General features: G+C 56.9%; 1 protein-coding gene across 2 annotated transcripts in view; it reads right to left on the reverse strand.

Moving 5' to 3' along the window:
* Positions 1-16,263, reverse strand: part of Myrf (myelin regulatory factor) — a 29,859-nt gene extending 13,596 nt beyond the window's left edge. For both annotated transcript variants that reach the window (XM_090347554.1, XM_090347553.1), the window contains exons 1-5: positions 16,065-16,263; positions 5,166-5,253; positions 4,770-5,033; positions 1,608-1,669; positions 481-751 (exon numbers count right to left, since the gene is read on the reverse strand). In XM_090347554.1, the coding sequence (XP_090203680.1) occupies positions 481-751; positions 1,608-1,669; positions 4,770-5,033; positions 5,166-5,253; positions 16,065-16,110 (731 nt within the window). In that variant the 5' untranslated portion in view covers positions 16,111-16,263. The remainder of the gene's footprint in view (positions 1-480; positions 752-1,607; positions 1,670-4,769; positions 5,034-5,165; positions 5,254-16,064) is intronic.
* Between the last annotated feature and the right edge of the window lie 3,512 nt (positions 16,264-19,775).

A 19,775-nucleotide genomic window follows, 5' to 3' on the forward strand; every position in this document is an offset into this window, starting at 1 on the left:
AGAAAGAGGCCAGAAGGCCTGGACCATGAAGGCCAGGGAGGGAGACCTTGCTTGGTTAGGTAGAGGGAGTCTGAGGATCTCCACAGCACCCTCGGGTTTATAAAACGTTTACAGCCAGTCAGTAGGGAGTCCAGGCCTAGAACCTCTTCAGAAACCCTAGGACTACAGGAGGCAGGCAGAAAAGCTACTGGTGTCTGGATGAGTGTTCAGCCCTAGGATCAGGTCCTGGCTCTGCCCTTCCCAAGATCCACCATCTGAGCAAGCCATACCCGCCCCCTCCCCCAGCTCAGAACCTCACTTTACCCATCTGTGCAACAAGGCAACCCATGGCAATTTGTTATGGCTGTGGGTCCTAAAGGCATTGTTGGACAATGGGATAACTATACTGGCCTCCTCTTTATCTGCAGACCCTCCCCCCTACAGAGAGCACTGACCCCCCCGCCCCCCCACTTTCTTAGGACACCACTGCCCAAGTCTTACTCTGCTCCATGCTGCTGCAGCAGCTGGTGCAGCACCTGGGACTGCTGGGCGTGGTGGAGATCGGTGGGCACCAGGCCCTGCCCCATGGCAGCGTAGGGGGGAATGGGAGGTTCAGCCTTCATGTACAGGTCCCGCTGCAGGACAGGGTAGTGAGGTGGGGGCGGTGGGGGGCCGGGCAGGTGGGCTGGAGGTGGGGGCGGGTGCTCCAAGCGGGAAGCCACTCCCACATGGCACAGGGTCTCAGGGGTTATGGTGCGTAGGAGATGGGGGTCTGTGGGAGAGATGAAGAGTGGGCATCAGACACTGAACTCAACTCTGGTTTAGGGACTGTTTTCTCCCTAGGCAGGGTCTCATGCTTCTGCTTCCTCCTGAGCCAAACCTGGAGGTTGGGCTGCTAAAAGTCTAAGGAGGGAAGCAACTTTCTGGGCAGGGGGTGTCTGCCCTTCTCCCCTTCCTAGCCAGCTTTCCCCCAGAGCTGGCCAGACTCAGCGTTCCTCCAGCCCCAAGTCCTCTCAGACCAGCTCCTCTTGTCAGAGTCCCTGAAAGGACTCTCCCGGGACCCTAGTGCTGTCCTCAGTCAAGACTCTGTCCGTCCTCCAGCAGCCCCTCTCCGGGCTCCTGGGGGCTGGGCCCCCCAGCTTAGGGGGGGGCCTGCAGCTCCCTTTGTTCCCCAGGAGGCATTCCAGGGATGTTTTGGTAAGATAAACAGAACTCTTGACCCCTCTTCAGGCTGCAGGAGTCAGCTGTCCATGGTTATTCTGCTCTTGACCGCCTGGGGGCTGCTGCACCCCCTGAGTGCCCTGGAAGGTGAGGTGGGCCCAGTGCAGGGCAGGCCCATACTCCGCCTGCACCCGCAGCCTTCCCCAGTCGTCCACTTACCCCCGAAGGGCGCGTCCATCATGGCGCAGGCAGCCAGGCGGTGGCATCACCAGCAGAAGCAGGCCAGGCTCCCCACCCGCTCGTGGGGAAACAATAGCCAGCGCCGGGGAGTGTTTGACCAGCGATAATCTGGCCCATTGGGCAGCTGCTGGCCCCCTCCTGCCCTCCTCCCTCCCTCCCTCGATAAGGCCGCCCCAACCACTGTGCCCAAACCCAGAGGGGGAGGCGGCTCCTCTGGCTGGACTCACCATTCACCTGCTGGGGGGAGTAGGCCTCGGAGCCTGAGTCTGGGGGCGAGTCTGGCAGTGTGCTGCAGGGGCCACAGAGAAAGAGAGGCAGTTGGGCTAGAAGCTGAGCACCCCCCATCCCTTAAGCTCTGGACAATGCCTCTGGAGGGAGGGTCCCAGAGACTTCACAGCTGGCGCACTAAGGTCTCCTCACACCCACCTGTAGGCTTGGGGCTAAATTGTAGATATGGGGCTTCAGGATCCCGTTAGACCAAATGGCCACTGTAGGCCAGTTAGTTACCAGGTCCCTCAAGAAGATCTGGAGATTTAAAGGCTCGGATCCCAGCCGAGGGGCCAGGCCTGCCCTCCTTCTTGTAACCCACCAAGGCCCTTCAGCTCCCTGGAAACATGGGGCCCTTGGAGCAGGACCTGGGGTGGGGTTCGCTGGGTCATGGGGGGGGCTGTCTTGCCAGAAGCAGGTGTGGACCGGGCAGGGAGCCAGTTCTGCTAGGCCTGGGCTTAGTTTTCTTGTTGTACATTTTATTTTATCAGTGGTTCATGAAAAAGAACAAACTCCAGCCCCAGAGGTCAACACGTCCTGCACAAACCCATGCTTGTCCAGGGAGAGACTGCGCCCACTTGAGGATCCAGCAATTTGGCCATCCCTGGCCTGCAGGTCTGGAATGCCTCCCCTTCACTGTGCCCAGAGAATCACCAGAAAGGCCAGTGAGCTTCCATGGACACAGCCCTGCCTGATCCCACAGTCCCAGCTCATTCCGGGACAAGCCCTCACCACCACCTGTGTGGCCTCATTTACAGATCTGTGTAACTGATTCAAGAACATGAACTTGAAGCCGGGCATGGTAGCTGATGCCTGTAATCCTAGCTACTCAGGAGGCTGAGATCTGAGGATTGTGGTTCAAAGCCAACTTGGGCACTTAAGTCCATGAGACTCTTATCTCCAATTAACTACTAGAAAACTGGGAGTGGCACTGTGGCTCAAGGGGTAGGGCGGTAGCATTGAGCTGAAGAGCTCAGGGACAGCACCTAGCCTAAGGTTTAAGCTTCATGACCAGAAAAGGAAAAAAAAAAAAAGAATGTGAACTTGACATCAAGTTCTGTGAGGGTGACCCAGAAAAGTGTCACACCCCTCACCAGCCTCAAGTGCTGCCAGCTGCCCCAGGTCTCCCATCTGTTCCTGCACTTCATGTCCATGGCTTTGGCTTTCCCTAATGTACCACCCCTCCAACTCCTGGGATCAATACCCCAAGTCCATAGGACCTTGTTTCATCCTCATAAAATCCTGTCTTTGAGGGGCCGGAAGTTTGGCGTGGTGGTAGAGTGCTTGCCTAGCATGCATGGAGACTGGGGTTTGATTCCTTGGCACCACATGCATAGGAAAACTGGAAATGGTGCTGTGGCTCAAGTGGTAGAGTGCTGCTAGCCTTGAGAAAGCCCAAGGACAGTGCTCAGGCCCTAAGTTCAAGCCCCAGGACTGGCAAAAAAAAAAAAAAAATCCTGTCATTGAGATGGGAGTAGGTTGCTCACGCCTGTAATCGTAGCTACTCAGGAGGCTGAGATCTGAGGATCGTGGCTCAAAGCCAGGCCAGGCAGGAAAGTCTGGGACTCTTATTTCCAACTAATTTGCAAAAAGCCAGAAGGGGGGCCAGGAGTTTGGCCTAGTGGTTAAAGTGCTTGCCTAGCATGCACGAAGACCCGGGTTCGATTCCTTGGTACCACATATATACAAAAAGAAGCTGGAAGTGGTGCTGAGGCTCAAGTGGTAGAGCTCTAGCCTTGAGAAAGTCCAAGGACAGTGCTCAGGTCCTGAGCTCAAGCCCAGGACTGGCAAAAAAAAAAAAAAAAAAGCCAGAAGGGAAGCTGTGGCCCCACTATAGAGTGCCAGCCTTGAGCATAAATGTAAGGGACAGCACCTAGAACCTGAGTTCAAGCCAGCGCACACATGCACATACACAGTTCAACAATAACAACATCCCTCTGTTTGGTGGTGTGTGGTCTGGTTTGGTGTTTCCGGGCTGGGGGGTGAATATGCAGGACCATGGTTTTACCACTCAGCTTCACCATCCCTAGCTCTTTCTCCACCATCACCTAGAACAAGTCTCTCCCTGGAGCACGCCTGACCTTGGGACCCCAAGAAGGTTCTGGACAAACCCCCTATTCTCCAGGAGCCACTGGAATCCTGCCACAAGAAGCAGTCAGGACCCCTCAAGCTGGCTCCTGGGGAAGGCTGATGAGCCCACATCAATAGAGGGATTTAGCACCTAGAAGATGCTTAGTAAACACTAGGACTCAGGACTTAGGGACTGCGACTGGCCTCCCACAGCCAGGCCATCTTCTGCAGCAAAAGCTCTTCTTCTACTCTAAGCCTGGTCGCCATTTCTGTCCCCCATAAGCCAGGGTCTCAAGAGAGGCTATTGGGGATCACAATCCACCCTGCATTGTTGCCACTTAGACTTACTTAATTTCCATCAAGACCTTCTGGAGGAACTACATGGGGCTCACCTATGACCTGACATAGGTCAAAGGTCATAGGTCACCAGGCCAGGACACTGGCAAATGGTAGAGCCAGGGCCAGGGCTATGTTTCTTCCACCACAGACCGGTCCCAGAACTTTCCTGTGGTCCTTGAATCATCGAGCATGAGCCTGGAGGCTGCCCTGGAGTCTGGCAGGGCTGGATCAGAGAGCTTGCTTGGACAACTTGGAGAGCCAGGGACAGGCGGGGAGGGCCTGGTTTTCTTGGGACAGGGCCTTGGCTCCACAAGTCTTTTTGGGGTCAGGGTAACTTGAAAGACCATACCCTGAGCCACCACCCACATCCTCTGGCACACAGGGAATGTCGGTTAACTGAATGGGCGAGCAGACAGAGCAGTGGCACATGCCGAGTGTCCCAGGGCTGTACATGCCTGTGTAGAAGCTTGCCTGGCCAGACTCACCCTGTCCCTCCCCTCTGCACACTGCTCTCACAGATTTTACGGTCAGGCCTCATCACTGCCCTGCTCAGGATACTTGTGTCTGCCCACTGCCTCTGAACACGGCAATCCCTCAGCCTGGAGCCCCCGCACTGAGCAGCCCATCACCCGGGCCCTTTCCACCACCAGGCCAGCGCCCACAGATGCTGAACCCCTGCATCCTGTTCCCACCCACTTTCTGCCCTCACTCACCCTGGGGCATAAGGAGCCTTGGGCTCAGCCTTGATGGGGGGCCCAGAGCCCCCCAGGAAGGGCTTGGGAGCGGCCCCCATGCCGTTGTTGTTATTGAAGTTGAGTGGGGTGCTGTAGCTCGGGGGTGGGAGGGGGCCGTGGCGCCCCGGGGAGGGTCCGCTTCCTGGGGGGCTCAGGTGGTGGAGCCCGCTGGAGCTGGGGATGGCAGGCTGCCCGTGGGGGAAGGAGGCAGCACTGGCCGGAGCCGCCATGTCAGGGAAGCAGCTGTGGGGAAGAGAGGAGGCTCAGTCCCCAGAGGACCCAGGGGTGAGCACCAGGAAAGGGTGAGGACGGGATGGTGGCGGCCTCAGGACCTGCACCGGGGGCTTGGGGGTCAGGGCAGCTGGGGTCACTCACAGGTCCGCAGCATCCTCCTTGCCGATGTATTCTTCCAGGATGCTGGTGTCGATGTTGGAGGGCTCCAGGGCACCGCTGATGTCATGGCCTGCAGGGCAAGGGGTGAGCTCAGGTGGCTCCTCTCAGACCCCTAAGCCTTGGGTCCCATCCTTCTTCTCTCCCCAGGCCGGGCCCTCCAAAAGCTGTGTCCCCATCTCTTCCTGTGTCCAGGGGGTCCTTCGCTTTACTACCCAGCATCCTCCAGGAGGCTCACCTCCCTCAGACCACTGAGCTGCCTGCCTTCTCCCAGGATGAGGTGGGCCATTCTGATCCCTCCACACTCCCATTGGCTGGGACAGAAGTAAGTTCCTACTTTGCATGAGTGTCCCAAGACTTCCGCCCTTAGTCATCTTACAAGGTGCCATGAGGAACAGTGGGGAGCCTGCCATCCTGGATGCTCAGACCCAGGACGTGGCCCTGCCCTGTGCCCTGTGGTGGCTGCAGGTGGCCCCGCTGTAGGTACATGGGGGCTTGAGGCCTGGTCTGGTAGGATCACACATCTTGAAGGCCCCGAGACTAGAGAAGCCACTGTACCCTAGACCCCAGCTGCAGGGGTCCAGAGTCAGGAATGCCTGGGTGCAGCCCACCCTCAGCAGCCAGGCCGTGGCCCCGGTCCCCCACATGTGATGGGAGAGGCAGAGGTCCACCTCACCGAGCCAGGCATGGCATTGAGGCGGTCTCTCCCAGGCCTTCCCTGCTGGCTCTGGCCCATGGCAGGGAGGGCCTCAGAAAAGGTAGCCCAGGACTCCTAGAAATCGTGAGGAGGAGAGGGGGTGGTGCTGGCCTTTTTTCTCCCAGGGTCACCTTGTGTGTGTGTGGTGGGGGGGAGGAAGGGGGAGCTGGAGGGTGAGGTGATAAGGGGGCTGACGTAGGGAGATGCGTCAACCTTGATAATGGAAGACGGCCCCACCCACGCCACTGACCTGGGCTGGCCAGCTCCACTGAGGCAAAGGCTCGCCCACACTTTTCTGGGGTGGGCACCCCACACTGACTCCCCTGGGAACAGAGCTCAGACAGTTCAGGAGCAAATCCCAGCTCAGCCACTCCCTGTCACGTGACCCCGGGGGGGGGGAAGGGAGCTGAGTGCAGGGTGAGCCTCAGTCTTTGCAGTGGTGAAATGGGGGCATGAGCAGCCAGCACTTCTTTGGGCAGGGAAGAGCGAGGTGATTTCTAGCACCCACTGGGAACTCTGCAGACGGAATGGCTGTCCTTGCTTCCCAGCCTCCAGAGCCCTGGGGACCCCAAGCCCCCAGCCCAGTCCCCCGCCTGGCCCCAGCTGGCATTTCAAGAATGCTGAGCCCCGCTTAGGTGATTAATGAGCAGCTAAGCCCTCCTACGAGTCACGAGCTGCCAGCACAGGCCAGGCCCTCCTGCTGACCCCCACCCCCTCACCCAGCTGGTAGCCGAGGTCACCCACCACGCATGACCACTGGCCGTACCCCGTGGAGCAGGGAAAGACCACTGCGGGTCTAGCTTCCAGCCCTACCCCGTCCAAGCCTGGCAAACACAGCTCCTATTTCTTGAGCATCTACTGTGTGCTGCCAGCTTTTTGAGCCATGTGCATGTACAACACCCTCGAGCTTGTCATGGCCCGTGTCACTTGATCTGACTGATTTTCAGGAGTGACCGTGACAGTGACGGTGACAGTGATGTGGGGACGGCTTTTCTTGACTGACCGGCACTATTCTACCTGCTTTATTTACCTACGTGACTTTGCAAACACCTCCATGAACTTGACCACTGTTCAGAGAGGTCAAGTCCTGCTCAAGACAGCACAGCAAAGAGAAATCAACCCCAGATACGGGGAAGGTGTTTCAAGGTTCTGGGCCTCCCCCAACCCCTGCCCTGTCCACACAGGCTGTCCCACCTAGTGGCTAGAAGGGCAAACCAAGCAATCAAGCTCAGGGAGTCAGGAGCAGGGACTGGAGCTCCTCCCCACCCCCACCTCCACCCCCACCGCCCAAGCTGCAGGTTCTTGAGACTGAACTTGGAATGGAGGGTGAATGAATGATGGGTTGTTGCAGTCAGGATGCTGCTAAATATAACAGGCCCAGCCCTCTCCTCTCCTCTCCTCCTCCTGCTCCTCCTCCTCCTGCTCCTGCTCCTCCTTTGCTAGCCAAGAGCACTTCTAATCGCCCCTAATCCTCTGGGGGGGGAGGGGGCACAAGCAGAGGCATCCTGGGAGACCCTAACAAGAACCAGATGTGGCTAGGGGGAGGAGGGTCCCTCCGTGCCAGGGGCCGGGAGGACGAAGGGGGGAGCAGGGGGCTGATGGCAGGGCAGGGGTGGGCCCAGGACTGGGGGAGACGTCGATGGGCCTTCCAAGGCATGCCGACCCCCGCCTTCTCCCTGGAAGCCTGCCCTGGAGGCCTGTCTTCTTTTTGAGCCATGCTGTGTAGCCAGGGACTGGGCAGCAGCCCCCAGCCCACCCCACGACCCACACCTGGGGTCTGTGGTAAACAAGGGCTCTCTGGAGCCAGGGATCCCTGAGGGATGTTCCTGGGATGCCCGTCCCCACCGTGGCTGAAAGACCCTAGAATGTCACTGATCCATGAGGCTCCATGGAGGCACACATCCCACCCTGATCCTCAAGATACCCCCGAGAAGCCCCTGGGAAGCAGGCTGCCAAAGACTGCCCAAGGCCCCACAAGCAGAGAGAGGCACCACAAGGCAGCCAAGCAGCGTCTCCGTCCTCTCCCGCTCAGACCTTCCCACCACCTGGGACAAACCCAGACCGCTTCACTGTCCAGGGCCTGGCATGGCTGGCTCCCTACTTGTTCACAGCCACTTGCTGCTCACTTTCCTTCCACCTAATTCTCAGGAGTCCAGCCCCTTCCCAGCTGAGGACAAATGCACCCTCCACCATGGGGCCTTTGCACTCACAACTCCCCCTGCTGTGAAAGGCAGACCCTCATTTCCTCCCATTTCCAGTGCCCCGGGAAGACTCTCTGACTGTTCCCTGGGCCTCAGTTCCACTTTCCAATCTGATGATCCACTCCTCTTCCCACATCATATTCCCTAAAAAGGTGAGTGTCCAGAACACGGCAGTATGCCCAGCTCTGACCATGTCCTTTATGTGGCTCCGAGTTCATTCTCCTAACAACCTCTCCTATGAGGTGGGTCGCTTCTCCATTTTACAGATAAGGAAACTGAGGCTGAGGACTGGAACCTTGCCCATGGCTTCCAAGCGTAAGAGCTTGGCTGCGCTCCCTGTCTCTGGGGTGTAAGGATCCTAGCACACAATAGGCATGCCAAAGATACACATGGAATGAGTGTGCCCAAGTGGCAAGCTGGCAAGCACGGCAGGCCACGCTGGGCTTAGGGTCCGGGACTAGACAGAGTTCCACAAAGCTCCTGCAGTCTGGTTCCTTGCTGCCCTTGTTCAGGAGGCTGTTTACTACCTGCCGGGAACAGGAACCAGATGCTGCTGCCTCCCAGGCAGGATGGGTCTGCAATTGGAGACTCCTCCTCCCTTTAAGGCCACCCAGCTGGGCAGGAGGGGCAACGAGGGGACCTATGCCAGGTGCAGGACCAGAGCAGGCAGAGCCCCAGGTGGTGCCTCCACCCTTCTTCCCCTCCTCGTGCTCACGACCCCCCCACACCCCCCAGCACCAGCTGTGGCTGCTGGCTGAGTCCCGACCATTGTCCTGGGGAACGGGGGAGGGTGGGGACGCCACACAGTGGGAGGCTTGTGCCCTGCCCACCCCCTCCCCTGCCCGTCAATGGGGCACTTGTCAATTCATGCCCAAACATGGCGGAAATCCCCTCAGCCACGTGGCTATGGGTAGGGTGGGCAAAGACCTGAGCATATACGGGGCCTGAGGTCTGTCTGGTAGGTTTGAACTTGGGATGAACCGGGCATGGGGGCCCAAGCCTGGTCCCTGTGTGTCCCCTCAAGGTGTCTGAATCAGGGCAATGCCCTAGCTCCAAGTAGCCGCTGGAGTCACACACTGCCCACCATGCACTGCTGTGTGACCTTCAGAAAGGGACCTGACGGTGGCCCTGTGCCTCGGCTTCCTTTTGTCAAACAGGGTGCATCATGGGGTGATCCTGATACTTCTGCCCATGCTTCTCAGCCTTCCCACAAGACATTTCTGGGTCCTCTCCTGTTCTCAGTTCGTCCAGGGCATGACCAGCACTATGCCCATATTCTAGTCTCTAGGCCATGACTGCAGATATCCGCCCCGCCCAGTGGTTAAACTTCTGCTGCAGTCCCTCCCCAGCTACCCCAGCCACAGATGGCGCTGTTGCCGTCCACTGGGCCGCAAGTAGCTCCACTCACTATAAGGCTCGCCGGGGCTCTTGCCTCCCCTGATCAGGACTTTCTATCTTTATGGATGTGATCATGCCAGCAAGGCTTTGTTATCTCTGCACCCAATTCTCCTCTTGGGCTCTTAAGTCACTGTCCCCCAGGTCTCTGTTTCCTCCCAATTTCTCACCAAAAAAAATCCAGAATCCACAACCAGCCTGTGGAGAGTCCCAGCTGCTTTCAAATCCTGAGTGTCCTGCCACCCTGCCCTCAAGATGACACAAACTGAACTCACAGCTCCAAGGCTGTCCCACGTGTCAGCTCAGGGGAACGGAGGCCATCACCTATGGCTGGCTCTTACGAAACAAATACATCTCTAGAGTCTTCACTTACCCCTGGAAGCCCCTATACAAATGGGCCAAGGGGCTAACTTGTATCCCCCACACCCCATTCAATGCCTTGGACCCTCTGCCTCAAGGCTGCAACCGGAAGGCCACACACTCTGTGGAGTGGCCCTGAAGTTTGAGGTAGGGACAGCACTCCGCCAAAGTGATGCCTGCTTGTCTGTGACACTCCACCACACTCGCCTGACCACAGCGCACACCACCACACTTGCTGGGACCTCTATCCATTCGGGAAGTTTTCATTGTGTCAGGCAGAGAGCTAGGCTCGGACCACAGCAGTAAACAAACCAGGCCAGACCTGAGGGAGCTGACATTCTGGGGGACAGAGTTAGATGACAAGACAGGTGAGGAGAGTCCAGTGCATTTTACAAGGTACCAGACAGTGCAGATAGTGTAGACAAAGGCCTGTTCCCACACGGGAGGCTACCCAAGTGGGCACAAGTGAGCCTGGCTCACCCCCAGACAGAGCTTTGCAGTGTGGACCAAGGATCCCAAGTAGACCCTTGTCCCCTATTTTTTCCTTCCACTCCCTTCCCCACGGGCTATGGGCAGACCCTCTCCACTCCAGCTGCTAACAGATCCAAATGAACAAACAGATCATGAGTGGGGCCATTTAAGCTACCAGGGAAGGGATGAGACTCACCCCTACTCCTGTCTCCAGACTCCAACAAGAAGAGAGGGGAGGGGAAGGACACTGAGGCCGGTGGGGGGCTCTGGATCCAAACATCTTCCACCATGAGCCCACTGTTCTCTCCCTCCCACTTGAGATCTGGCCTTGAACCTGTGTGAGGGCCCTGGAGAGGCAGGATGAGTGAGGCCCTCAGTTAAGAGGTGAAAGCCCCTTTCTCTGGTACCCAACTCTGCCCCTGTCCCTTGTCTCAGCCCTGCTGGAGCTGCCCTGAGTGAGCTTCCATCCCATCTCAGAAAAGAGGAGATGCCATCTACCACACCCCAGGACCCCAGCCATCTTCCCACCTAGGTCCCCAGTCCCACGGGAACAAAGGCTGCATCTCTGGGACCAGGAACTGACCAGGACCAGACTTGTCACAGTGCAGCCCCTCTGCATGTGGCATGTACTGAACAGGTGGATGGTGCCTCTCACCCCAAGAGTAAGGAGATCAGAGATTGAGGGGGGTCCCTGAAACACACAGTGACAACTCACAGGACCTAAGACTGTCTAGGGGGACCAACCTGTCCTGTGTAATGCAATACTCCTTGAGGCAGGCACATAGCACCTGCCTACACACCGAGCATCAGATGACATTATGGAGGGAAGCCAGGCCAGGCACCTCTAAGATGACCACTGATAAGGATGATAGGTGAGTTCCCATCTTACAGATGAGACCATGGGGTACCAGTACCACAAACCCAGAGGACTGAGGAGAGGGGACTGAGCTAGCAGCACCTCCAGCATAATGTGCAAATCCCTGTGTCCAGCTAATAGACTACCACACCCAGCACCAGCGGGGACTGAAGACCTTGAGATGGGAGAGGAGCCCCTCACTGTGGGAAACTGAGGCCCAGAAGAATGGCTAGGTTCTGGGGAGGAGGAAAGAGGAAAATGTAGGGAGGCAGGCTGCCTGGGCAAGGCGGGCCCACCTCAAGTTAATGATTCAGTTAATGATTTCTGCCCAGCCTTATCGAGGAGGGCAAAGTCCAAGGGGAACAACCAATCAGCAGCCCCCACTGGGTTTTTACCCAGCAGTCTCTGCTGCCAGCCGCCCCTCCAGTGCTGTAACCCCTTAGGAGCTGAGAGAGGGTGTCCCCAGGGAGAGGCCATTCTGTCTAGAGTGGCCAGTCTGTCCCCTTTTGGTTCTGCCAAAGGCCTCTCCCCAGGGACACTCTATTGAGACCCCAAGATTCAGGTTAGGCCCAAGGACAGGGGCAGGTGACATTGCTCCTGACCCTAACATTGATCTCATCAGGCCCTCCCAGAGATGGGCTCACAGCATACCCTCCATCCCAACACTTTGCTTCCAGGGTGACCTCCATTGGTTGGGGACACCTCTTGCCCACCGTCTGGCCCAGTGCTGGGTGGGGGGACATGGGGATGAGTCAGACCCCTGAGTTCTCTTCCCCCTCACCTGGCTGAGGGCCTGAGAGCTGGGACTGGCAAATCAGCTTAGGGATGGGAGCTAGGACAGCAGCTCTAAGTCTCATTACATCCCTGGCTCTCACCCCACCCACTTCCTCCAGGGTACACCACAGAGAGACAGACAGACAGACAGACAGGGTCCCAAAGCCATCAGTTCACATAGCCCGCCTTAGCCCATACTTTTGTACAAGTGGGATCTTCTCAAATTACAAGGCAGCCTCCATTTAAGGCTTGGGCCAGGGAGGAGGCAAAGAAGCTGCTCCCCCCCAACAAGTAGCCCATCCCTTGGGCCCAGGTGGCAGAAAAGAGCTGGGTGACAGTCAGCTTAAGTCATCCCTTTCTCTATGAGCCTCGCTCCTGGTCCCTTGGAACGGGGCTGACCCCATACCTTGCTCTGCCCATTGCAGAGGCAGAAGTGTCTCAAACCCTGACCCTGGGGCTCTGCAGAGCCCTGCCCCCAGCCTTGAATGTCCAACCACAGGCCATTTGGTAGATGTCTGAAAATGATTACACTGGAAACCCTGTTCGAATCTCATGGACTCACTACATTTGGGGGGAACTGAAGCCAGAGAAGGAAGTCAACCCAGGCCGCGCTTCAGACTCAGGGGGGTTGAGACCCAGGCCTCCCCATCCAACTGGGAGACTCCAGACATTGGGAGGAGGCCCCCAAAACCTTAGTGGGGACCCAGCCTTCCCATCTAGAGTCTGGAAGGCAGCCCCAAAACTCTTAGTAGCTATTTCACACCATCTGGAAGCCAAATTCCCAGGAGTCTCTAAAGCCCCCTCCACACCCACCTGCGTTCTGGGGGCACTGCCATCATCCCAGCCTCCTGTACCCTCAAACTGGAGGCCAGCCTACCACCTTCAGGCTCAGCCATTCCTAAAGCATCCCTTCCCCACTTCTCAGGATTAAGAGAGGGGGCTCACCAGGGCTGAAGGCAATGTGACAACCTCTCTGCTTTTACAGGCACAGCTTTTGCCCAGAGTCACACAGCACTCATGGCCGGGTCAGTTAGGTGATGAGAAACGCACCTATTCCCCCATCCCAGTTACCTGCTGAGAGCCAGTGCATCCTGCCTGGAGTGTTCCCTCTAACGGCCGACCCTGTGCCTTCTGATCTGGGCTGCCCTTGCCTCTCTAGAGGGGATTAGCTGGATGGTCACAAGGGCCCAGCTGTACCAGCCTCGAGGGGGCCGTCCTGTCCCAGCCTCCCACCAGAGGCCCAAAGCACCTTAGCACCCCCCCCCCCAGAGTCCCATTACCCACCTAGCAGGACGAGGCCTAGGCTGAGGGCATCAACACCAGGTCCTGTGTGCGTGTGTGTGTGTGTGTGTGTGTGTGTGTGTGTGCAGGGATCTCTGATAGGGGACCCTCAGGAAGGCCCTCTCTGATAAGGGGCCTCTGGAAGGGCCCCTTCCTGTCTTCCATCCCAGAGCCAAAAGCCTGGGCCCTCTGGCCACTGATTCCACAAGGGGATGAGGTCAGGACTCAGGGATCCCCAGCCCTGAGTGTGAGAATACATAGGGTCCCCCAAAGAGCTCAGAAATGACAGCCACACACACAAAACGCAGCTTCCTGCTCCCTATTCTAGTTCTTTCTTAGGGTTTTGAGCCCACTTTCAGGATGCCACGCCCCCACTGGGACCCCCCACCCTCCCTACCCACTCCATCCCGATTCTCTGTGAGGGGGGGTATGGTTTCCCCATTCCATGGCCTCAGAGACCAGCCATTGGTGCCTGCCACCCTGCCCCCATCTCAGATGCTGGAGCCTTCCCTAGCCCAGCCCTCCTGGGCAGCCAGCCTCACACCCCACCCTGCTCCCCACAGACATTCTTGAGTCTCCTCTTATCTCTCTGGAGGGAGCAGGGCAGCCTCCCCACCAGGCAGCCGCATGGCTGAGTTGTGGCGTCAGCCCCCGCCACCCTCTAGGCCAGGAGGGAAAGTTTGGCTCAGGAGCAGGAAGCCAGGCCAGCCAGGCTCACCCCTCTGCCTAAGACCTGGGTCCAGGAGAAATAGTATAAGGATATCTTTAGGAATGGAGGGGATGTGGTCCCCAGGTCATCTAGGTGTTTACCAGACGCCCCAGGTCAGTTCTATACTCATCAAGGACTAGCATCTTTTTCCCTCTACCTGGAGACCTTTTCCAAGGTATCCGCCTAAAAGGTTGCTGGAGGGTGAACAATGTCTATGGAGAATGAGAGCCCCAGGGGACTGAGGGAGAGCAACTTGGCACCTTCAATTAGTCCTGGTGCCTTAGGATCCACCATCTGACAGTCAAGTCTGTCTGCCTGGGTGAGCTGGAGCCGGGCAGCTGAGGCTTGGGATGCCGTGGTCTGGTTCTCAGCCAGTGGGAACAAAAGATCCTGACAACCTCCCACCCCAAGTTCAAGGAGAGAAACGGAGGCAGAGAAGGGCCTTCCTCTCTTACCCAAGGGACTCCCCAGGAAACCAGGGGCTGGGCATGAAACCTTGGCCCTAACCTCATCCCTGCACCCTGATGTCCCAGTACAGCAGGGTGGCCAGGACAGATTTTCCCCCAATGAAGGCTCTTTGCCTGCTAAGGTGCAGAACAGGAACTCAGGGACCCGGGGAGAGGGTAGGGTATAGGAGCTAGGATCCCCAAGATAGTAGAGAAGGTCACAAAAGGGGCCGGCAGTCCTGGTTCCCGGTCCCAGTGAGCATCTGACCCACCCAGTGGGCTGGGAGACATCACCCTGCACCTCCCCTCCCCCCTCCTCCCTTCCCTCCGCAGTACTCACAGAGGAGGGGCAACCCTAGAGGAGGGGCAGGGGCTGCTCAGGAAAAGCGAGGGAGGTGGGTAGACACAGGAACACTCTTCTAAAACCCATGTGGGGGTGGGGTGAAGAAAACATGATGGGTGTACAAAGATGCCACCATGAGGGAGGGAGGAGCCTTTCAGGTCAAGGTGAGGACAGCTTGGGAGAGCTGCCTAAGGAGTCTCACTGGGCCGGTGGGATGCAGTTTTCAGTATTGGGGGGCAACTCCAAGAACAGAGGTAGAGGTCTAGGGGATACTAGCTTCAAGAAAGTTCTAGCCCAAGCCAGCACGGGTGACTCACACCTGAAATCCTAGCTACTCAGGAGTCTGAGACCCTAAGGATTGCAGTTCAAAGCCAGCCCTGTCAAGAAAGTCTGTGAGACTCTTATCTCCAATTAATCACCATAAAGCTGGAAATAGAGCTATGGTTCAAGCCTTGAGCAAGAAAGCTCAGGGAAAGCACCCAGACCCAGAGTTCAAGTCCTAGAGCAGAGTGGCTGCGTGCGTGTGTGTGCGTGTGTGTGTGTGTGCGTGTGTGTGCGTGTGTGTGTGTGTGCGTGCGTGTGCGTACTCAAAACGTTATGCCTAGGAAGCATGCTGGAGGAGTAGGTCCTGCCTCACTCAGGTAGGGGAAGAACAATTACTTCAAAGTGAAATTTCAGCTGGACACTGGCTCATGCCCATCATCTTAGCTAAGATTTGAGCTGAGATTTGAGAAAAGGGTTCAGAGGCAGCGTGGGCAAGAAAGTCTGTGAGACTCTTATCTCAAATGAACCACAAAAGTGGGGGGGGGGGGAAGTCCCAGAAGTGGAACTGTGATTCAAATGGTAGAACACCAGGCTTAAGTGAAAAGGCACCTAGGGTCTCCTGAGCTCAAATCCCAGTACCGGGGCTTCACCCTCCCCCCCCAAAAAAAAGTGTAATTTCAGCCTTGGGGAGAAATAGCATTGCCCATGGCTGATGAGGACAGGGAAGCCCAGCCCGGAGGCCAGCAGCCTCGAGAGGTGGAAGGTCCTGGGGGCGTGCGGGAGGTCTGGCCGGCACGGGGCTCCAGATGCCCACGGGAAGGTGTGCGGGGTGGGGGGGGGGCGCGGTGTCAGCACCGCAGGCGACCGCGGGCTGGAGGGAGGACCCAGCGTGGGAGACGACGCGGCCCCAGAGCGGCGTGGAGGGGAGGGAGCCGAGGCAGCCCGGTCCTCCGTGGAGACCCCGGCGCGGAGGGCAGAGGCCCCGCCCGGGGGAGGCGTCTCCTGGGGATCCCGGCGTGGCGGAACCACCCAGGGTCCCCTCCGAGGAGGACGGGGTCCGCCCCGCTCGCTGCCCGCCGGCTCTCACCTTCGAAGAAGCGCTGCAGCGCCTCCGTCTCGTCCACCACCTCCATGTCCGACTTGCCCAGAGTGCGCTCTGGCTGCGGCCCGCCGCTACAGCCCGGCCCGGGAGCGCGGCATCGCCGGCGCGGCCCGCGCGGTCGTCCCGGCTCGGCTCCCGGCTGCCGGCGTCCGGCACGGCCCTGGGCACGCTCGCCCACAGCGGCCTCGGTCCCGCCCCGCCACCCTGGCCACGCCCCTCAGCCGCCCCGCGCCGCCATACTGGCCCCGCCCCAGGACCATGGCCCCGCCCCCCGCGTCTACGACACGCCCGCTTTAGCCCCGCCCCGAGGCTCTGGCCACGCCCCCTCGTCCGCGCTCTGTCGCGCGCAGCACCCCCTGCCGGCAGTTCACCTCCAGGGGACGCTGGATCCCGGATCCGCCGCCTGGGTCTGGGCTCTGGGTGGGCCGGGGCCAAGGTGGGAAAGGATGGGCGCCAGCTTTGCCGGCATTGGGGGCTGGGATCAGCGGCTTCAGAGATGGCCTCCCCATTCCTCTCTGTTACTCACCGCATTTCTTCAACAGCACCCTGCGCTTGAACTTCCCTTAGTACCAGGCCGGCCCTGAGCACTGTGCAGGGGCCATCTCAGTTCTCACAGGGAGCTTAGCAAGAAGGTAGCATCATGATCTGGGAGTCTTCAGGAGCTGAAGTCCTGAGGAAGCATGGTCTGAAAGAACTTCCTTTTCCCCGTCTAGCCGTCTACTCACCTGCCAGGAGGGACAACTGAAATGTAGGCCTGGGCACGCTTTCTTGGCTTCTTATTTTTCTACCCAAGCCTGAGGCTGGACTACTTGGAGCCACAGCTGGATCTAGTTCTGGCCTTTCGCTGGTTGGTTAACTGGAGATCCTCAGATGTCAGCCTCCCGAGTAGCTAGCATTACATGTAGTCATGAGTCACTGGCACGCAGCAGTGTTCACTTTTAATTGATTTTGCTAATTAGCCACATATGGCTACAGGACCGGTCAATGCAGGTCTGAGAACTCCCTGCCAGGTAAAGAGAGACCTGAAGGCTTTAACCACAAGTGTGTCCCTATAAAGCCTCCATGCTCGTATCTCCCTCTGGCCTGCCTTACAGTCTCTCCTTACTGACCCATCTACAGTCTTCCCATTTGCAAAGCTTAGATCACATCAGATCTAAAACCACTGATTTCCATTTGCACTCACATATCTAAACCTTTTTTTTTGGGGGGGGGGGGTTGGGAGGACTACAGCCTAAACCTAGCTTAAGACTATAGCCTAAGGCTGTGAGCTTAAGACTGTAGCACCGTTTATTTCAAGTTCCAACCTTGAATAATTTTCTTAAAACCAGGAACCTACCAGAGGTTCATTCGTACAAAACAGCAATCAAGTCTCAAATAGGTTAAATGAGAAGCGATTGACATCGCCCAAAGTGCAATCATCATAACAGCTTACTCCCTTGTGTACCCAATTGTGCAGGTCCAAGGTCACTGACCCCATACTTGGTCCCCAACATCTCCCCCATCTTTATTTTAAAAGAAGTGAACCCTCCTGTCTTAAGATACCTAAACCTTTTACACTGACTTTGATGTTTTAGATGTTCTGCTTCTGCCTGGACCATTAACTCCATCTCCTACTTTCATCTCTTACTGTTCATTCAGGAAATCACTGCCATTGTTGATTTCCAGCCATCATCCAGACACACTGGGCCCTCAACCTGCCCCAGGGCCTTGGCACATCTTGGCTATCTTATCTATCAACAATACTTGTCCCTACATGGCTAGGATTCTTTGTAAACAATCAGGTCTTGGTTCACACATGAACAACCTACCTAAAACAGTCTCTACTAACCAGGCCTCTCTTTCCACCTAGACCTTTCACCCCATACAGATTTTTTCTTTAGCTTCTTTTCTTATTCTTCTCAGTCCAGAATGGAAGACGAATGAGGGGAAGGGATTCTTCTGTAGGGACACTGCTGTCGCATCAGCACCAAGGAAACACAACCTGACACATAGTTAGTGCTCAGTTAAACATGTGTTCAAGGAATGGACAATGGTATCTTGCAAACTACAGAATCCTAGAGTGAGGAATGTCTGGTAACAGAGACCAGACTGAGCAAATTCACCCTGTACCAAGTGGACTGATCCACAGCTTCTCAGGACCTTTATGCACCACAAGGGCAAAGACTAACAGGACCCCTTCCCTGTTACTGCTGGGTAGATGGAGAGAAGTCCTGAGGATGGGTCAAGATGCTTAGACCGCTCTCCTCTGCCCGGTAATGGCAGAGGGGAGTGGGACACAAGTGTGACTGCTCAGGGTGCTGGGTGAGAGAGTGATGGGCTGCAGCTCATTCTTCTCCTCTTCCTTTTCTCCGCCAGTGGCAGCAGTGGGGGAGGGGTGGCCAGGGCCTGAGCTCCAGATGTGGCCCAGTCAGCAGGCCGGGGTGGCCCGCTGAGGCGGGTCAATGCCACGACAGTTCTGGGCTTGGGGGAGGGGGTAGCCAGGCCTGGGGATGCCTCACAATGAAGTTTTGTCCTTCGAGCTGTTGCTCTTAGGTATATAGAATTGGGTTTTGCTGGCCCAGCTGGGTGCTGCTCGTGGCCGCTGCCCCTCCCCCGCCAGGGGCAGGGCCGAGGCGGGACCCGCCGCACTGAGCAGCTCATTCTTTTCTAGCCATGCATCCAGAGGTTTACCCCCTCTGCAGACTTCCCTAAGACAATTGTTCTCCACTCCAGCCTCTCCTCCCTCCAGGGCTGGCCTTGCAGCATGGACACTCGCCCATACATTTATTATTATTTTTTCTTTCCATACCAGTACTGAGACCTCCTGACCTTGTGCGACTTTTTCTGCTCCAGATGGCTGTTCTGTCACTGAGCCGTGTCTCCACGTTTGCCTTTTTGGTTGGGTTCATTGGAGATCAGAATGTCCCAGGCTTTTCTGCCCAGGCTGGCTTTGAACCGTGATCCTCAGATCTCAGCCTCTGGAGTAGCTAGGATTACAAGACATGAGCCACCAGAAATGAATTTTGTTTTCAGAGTTGCCTAGGATAGAAAAGCAGCCCTCCCTGTGAGACTCATCAATTTTCCTCTTTATTGAACACCTGGCCTAAAAGTTCTTCCTCTGAGGGCCAGGGATGAGTCAACCGTGGCCGCTCCCTTGTGATCAGGGCTGGGAATGAGCCAGTTCTGGGGCCTGAACTGTGGGCCTGAGCACTTTACTTGGGCTTTCTCAAGGCTAGAGCTCTACCACTTGAGCTATAGCACCATTCTCAGCTTTTTTTTCTATGTATGTGGTACCGAGGAATCAAACCCAGGTCTTCATGTATGCTAGGCAAGCACTTTAACCACTAGGCCAAACTCCTGCCTATCAATCTCATTAAGAAAATAGATTATTCAGGCCGGGAGTTTGGCCTAGTGGTAGAGTGCTTGCTTAGCATGCATGAAGACCCGGGTTCGATTCCTCGGTACCACATACATAGCAAAAAGCCGGAAGTGGTGCTGAGGCTCAAGTGGTAGAGTGTTAGCCTTGAGAAAGTCCAAGGACAGTGCTCAGGCCCTGAGCACAAGGCCAGGACTGGCAAAAAAAAAAAGAAAAAATAGATTATTCCACCTCTGGATGGATGAGCCCATGGGAACTGATCTGGTGAAGGCCCCTGACACCCATTCTACCAGGTCACTGAGCAAAAGCTAAGCTGTCCCTAAAGGACCTAGGCTGAGAAA

This window comes from Megascapheus bottae, chromosome 16, assembly GCF_031878675.1.
Source record: "Megascapheus bottae isolate mThoBot1 chromosome 16, mThoBot2.hap1, whole genome shotgun sequence".
NCBI classification, from domain to species: domain Eukaryota; kingdom Metazoa; phylum Chordata; class Mammalia; order Rodentia; family Geomyidae; genus Megascapheus; species Megascapheus bottae.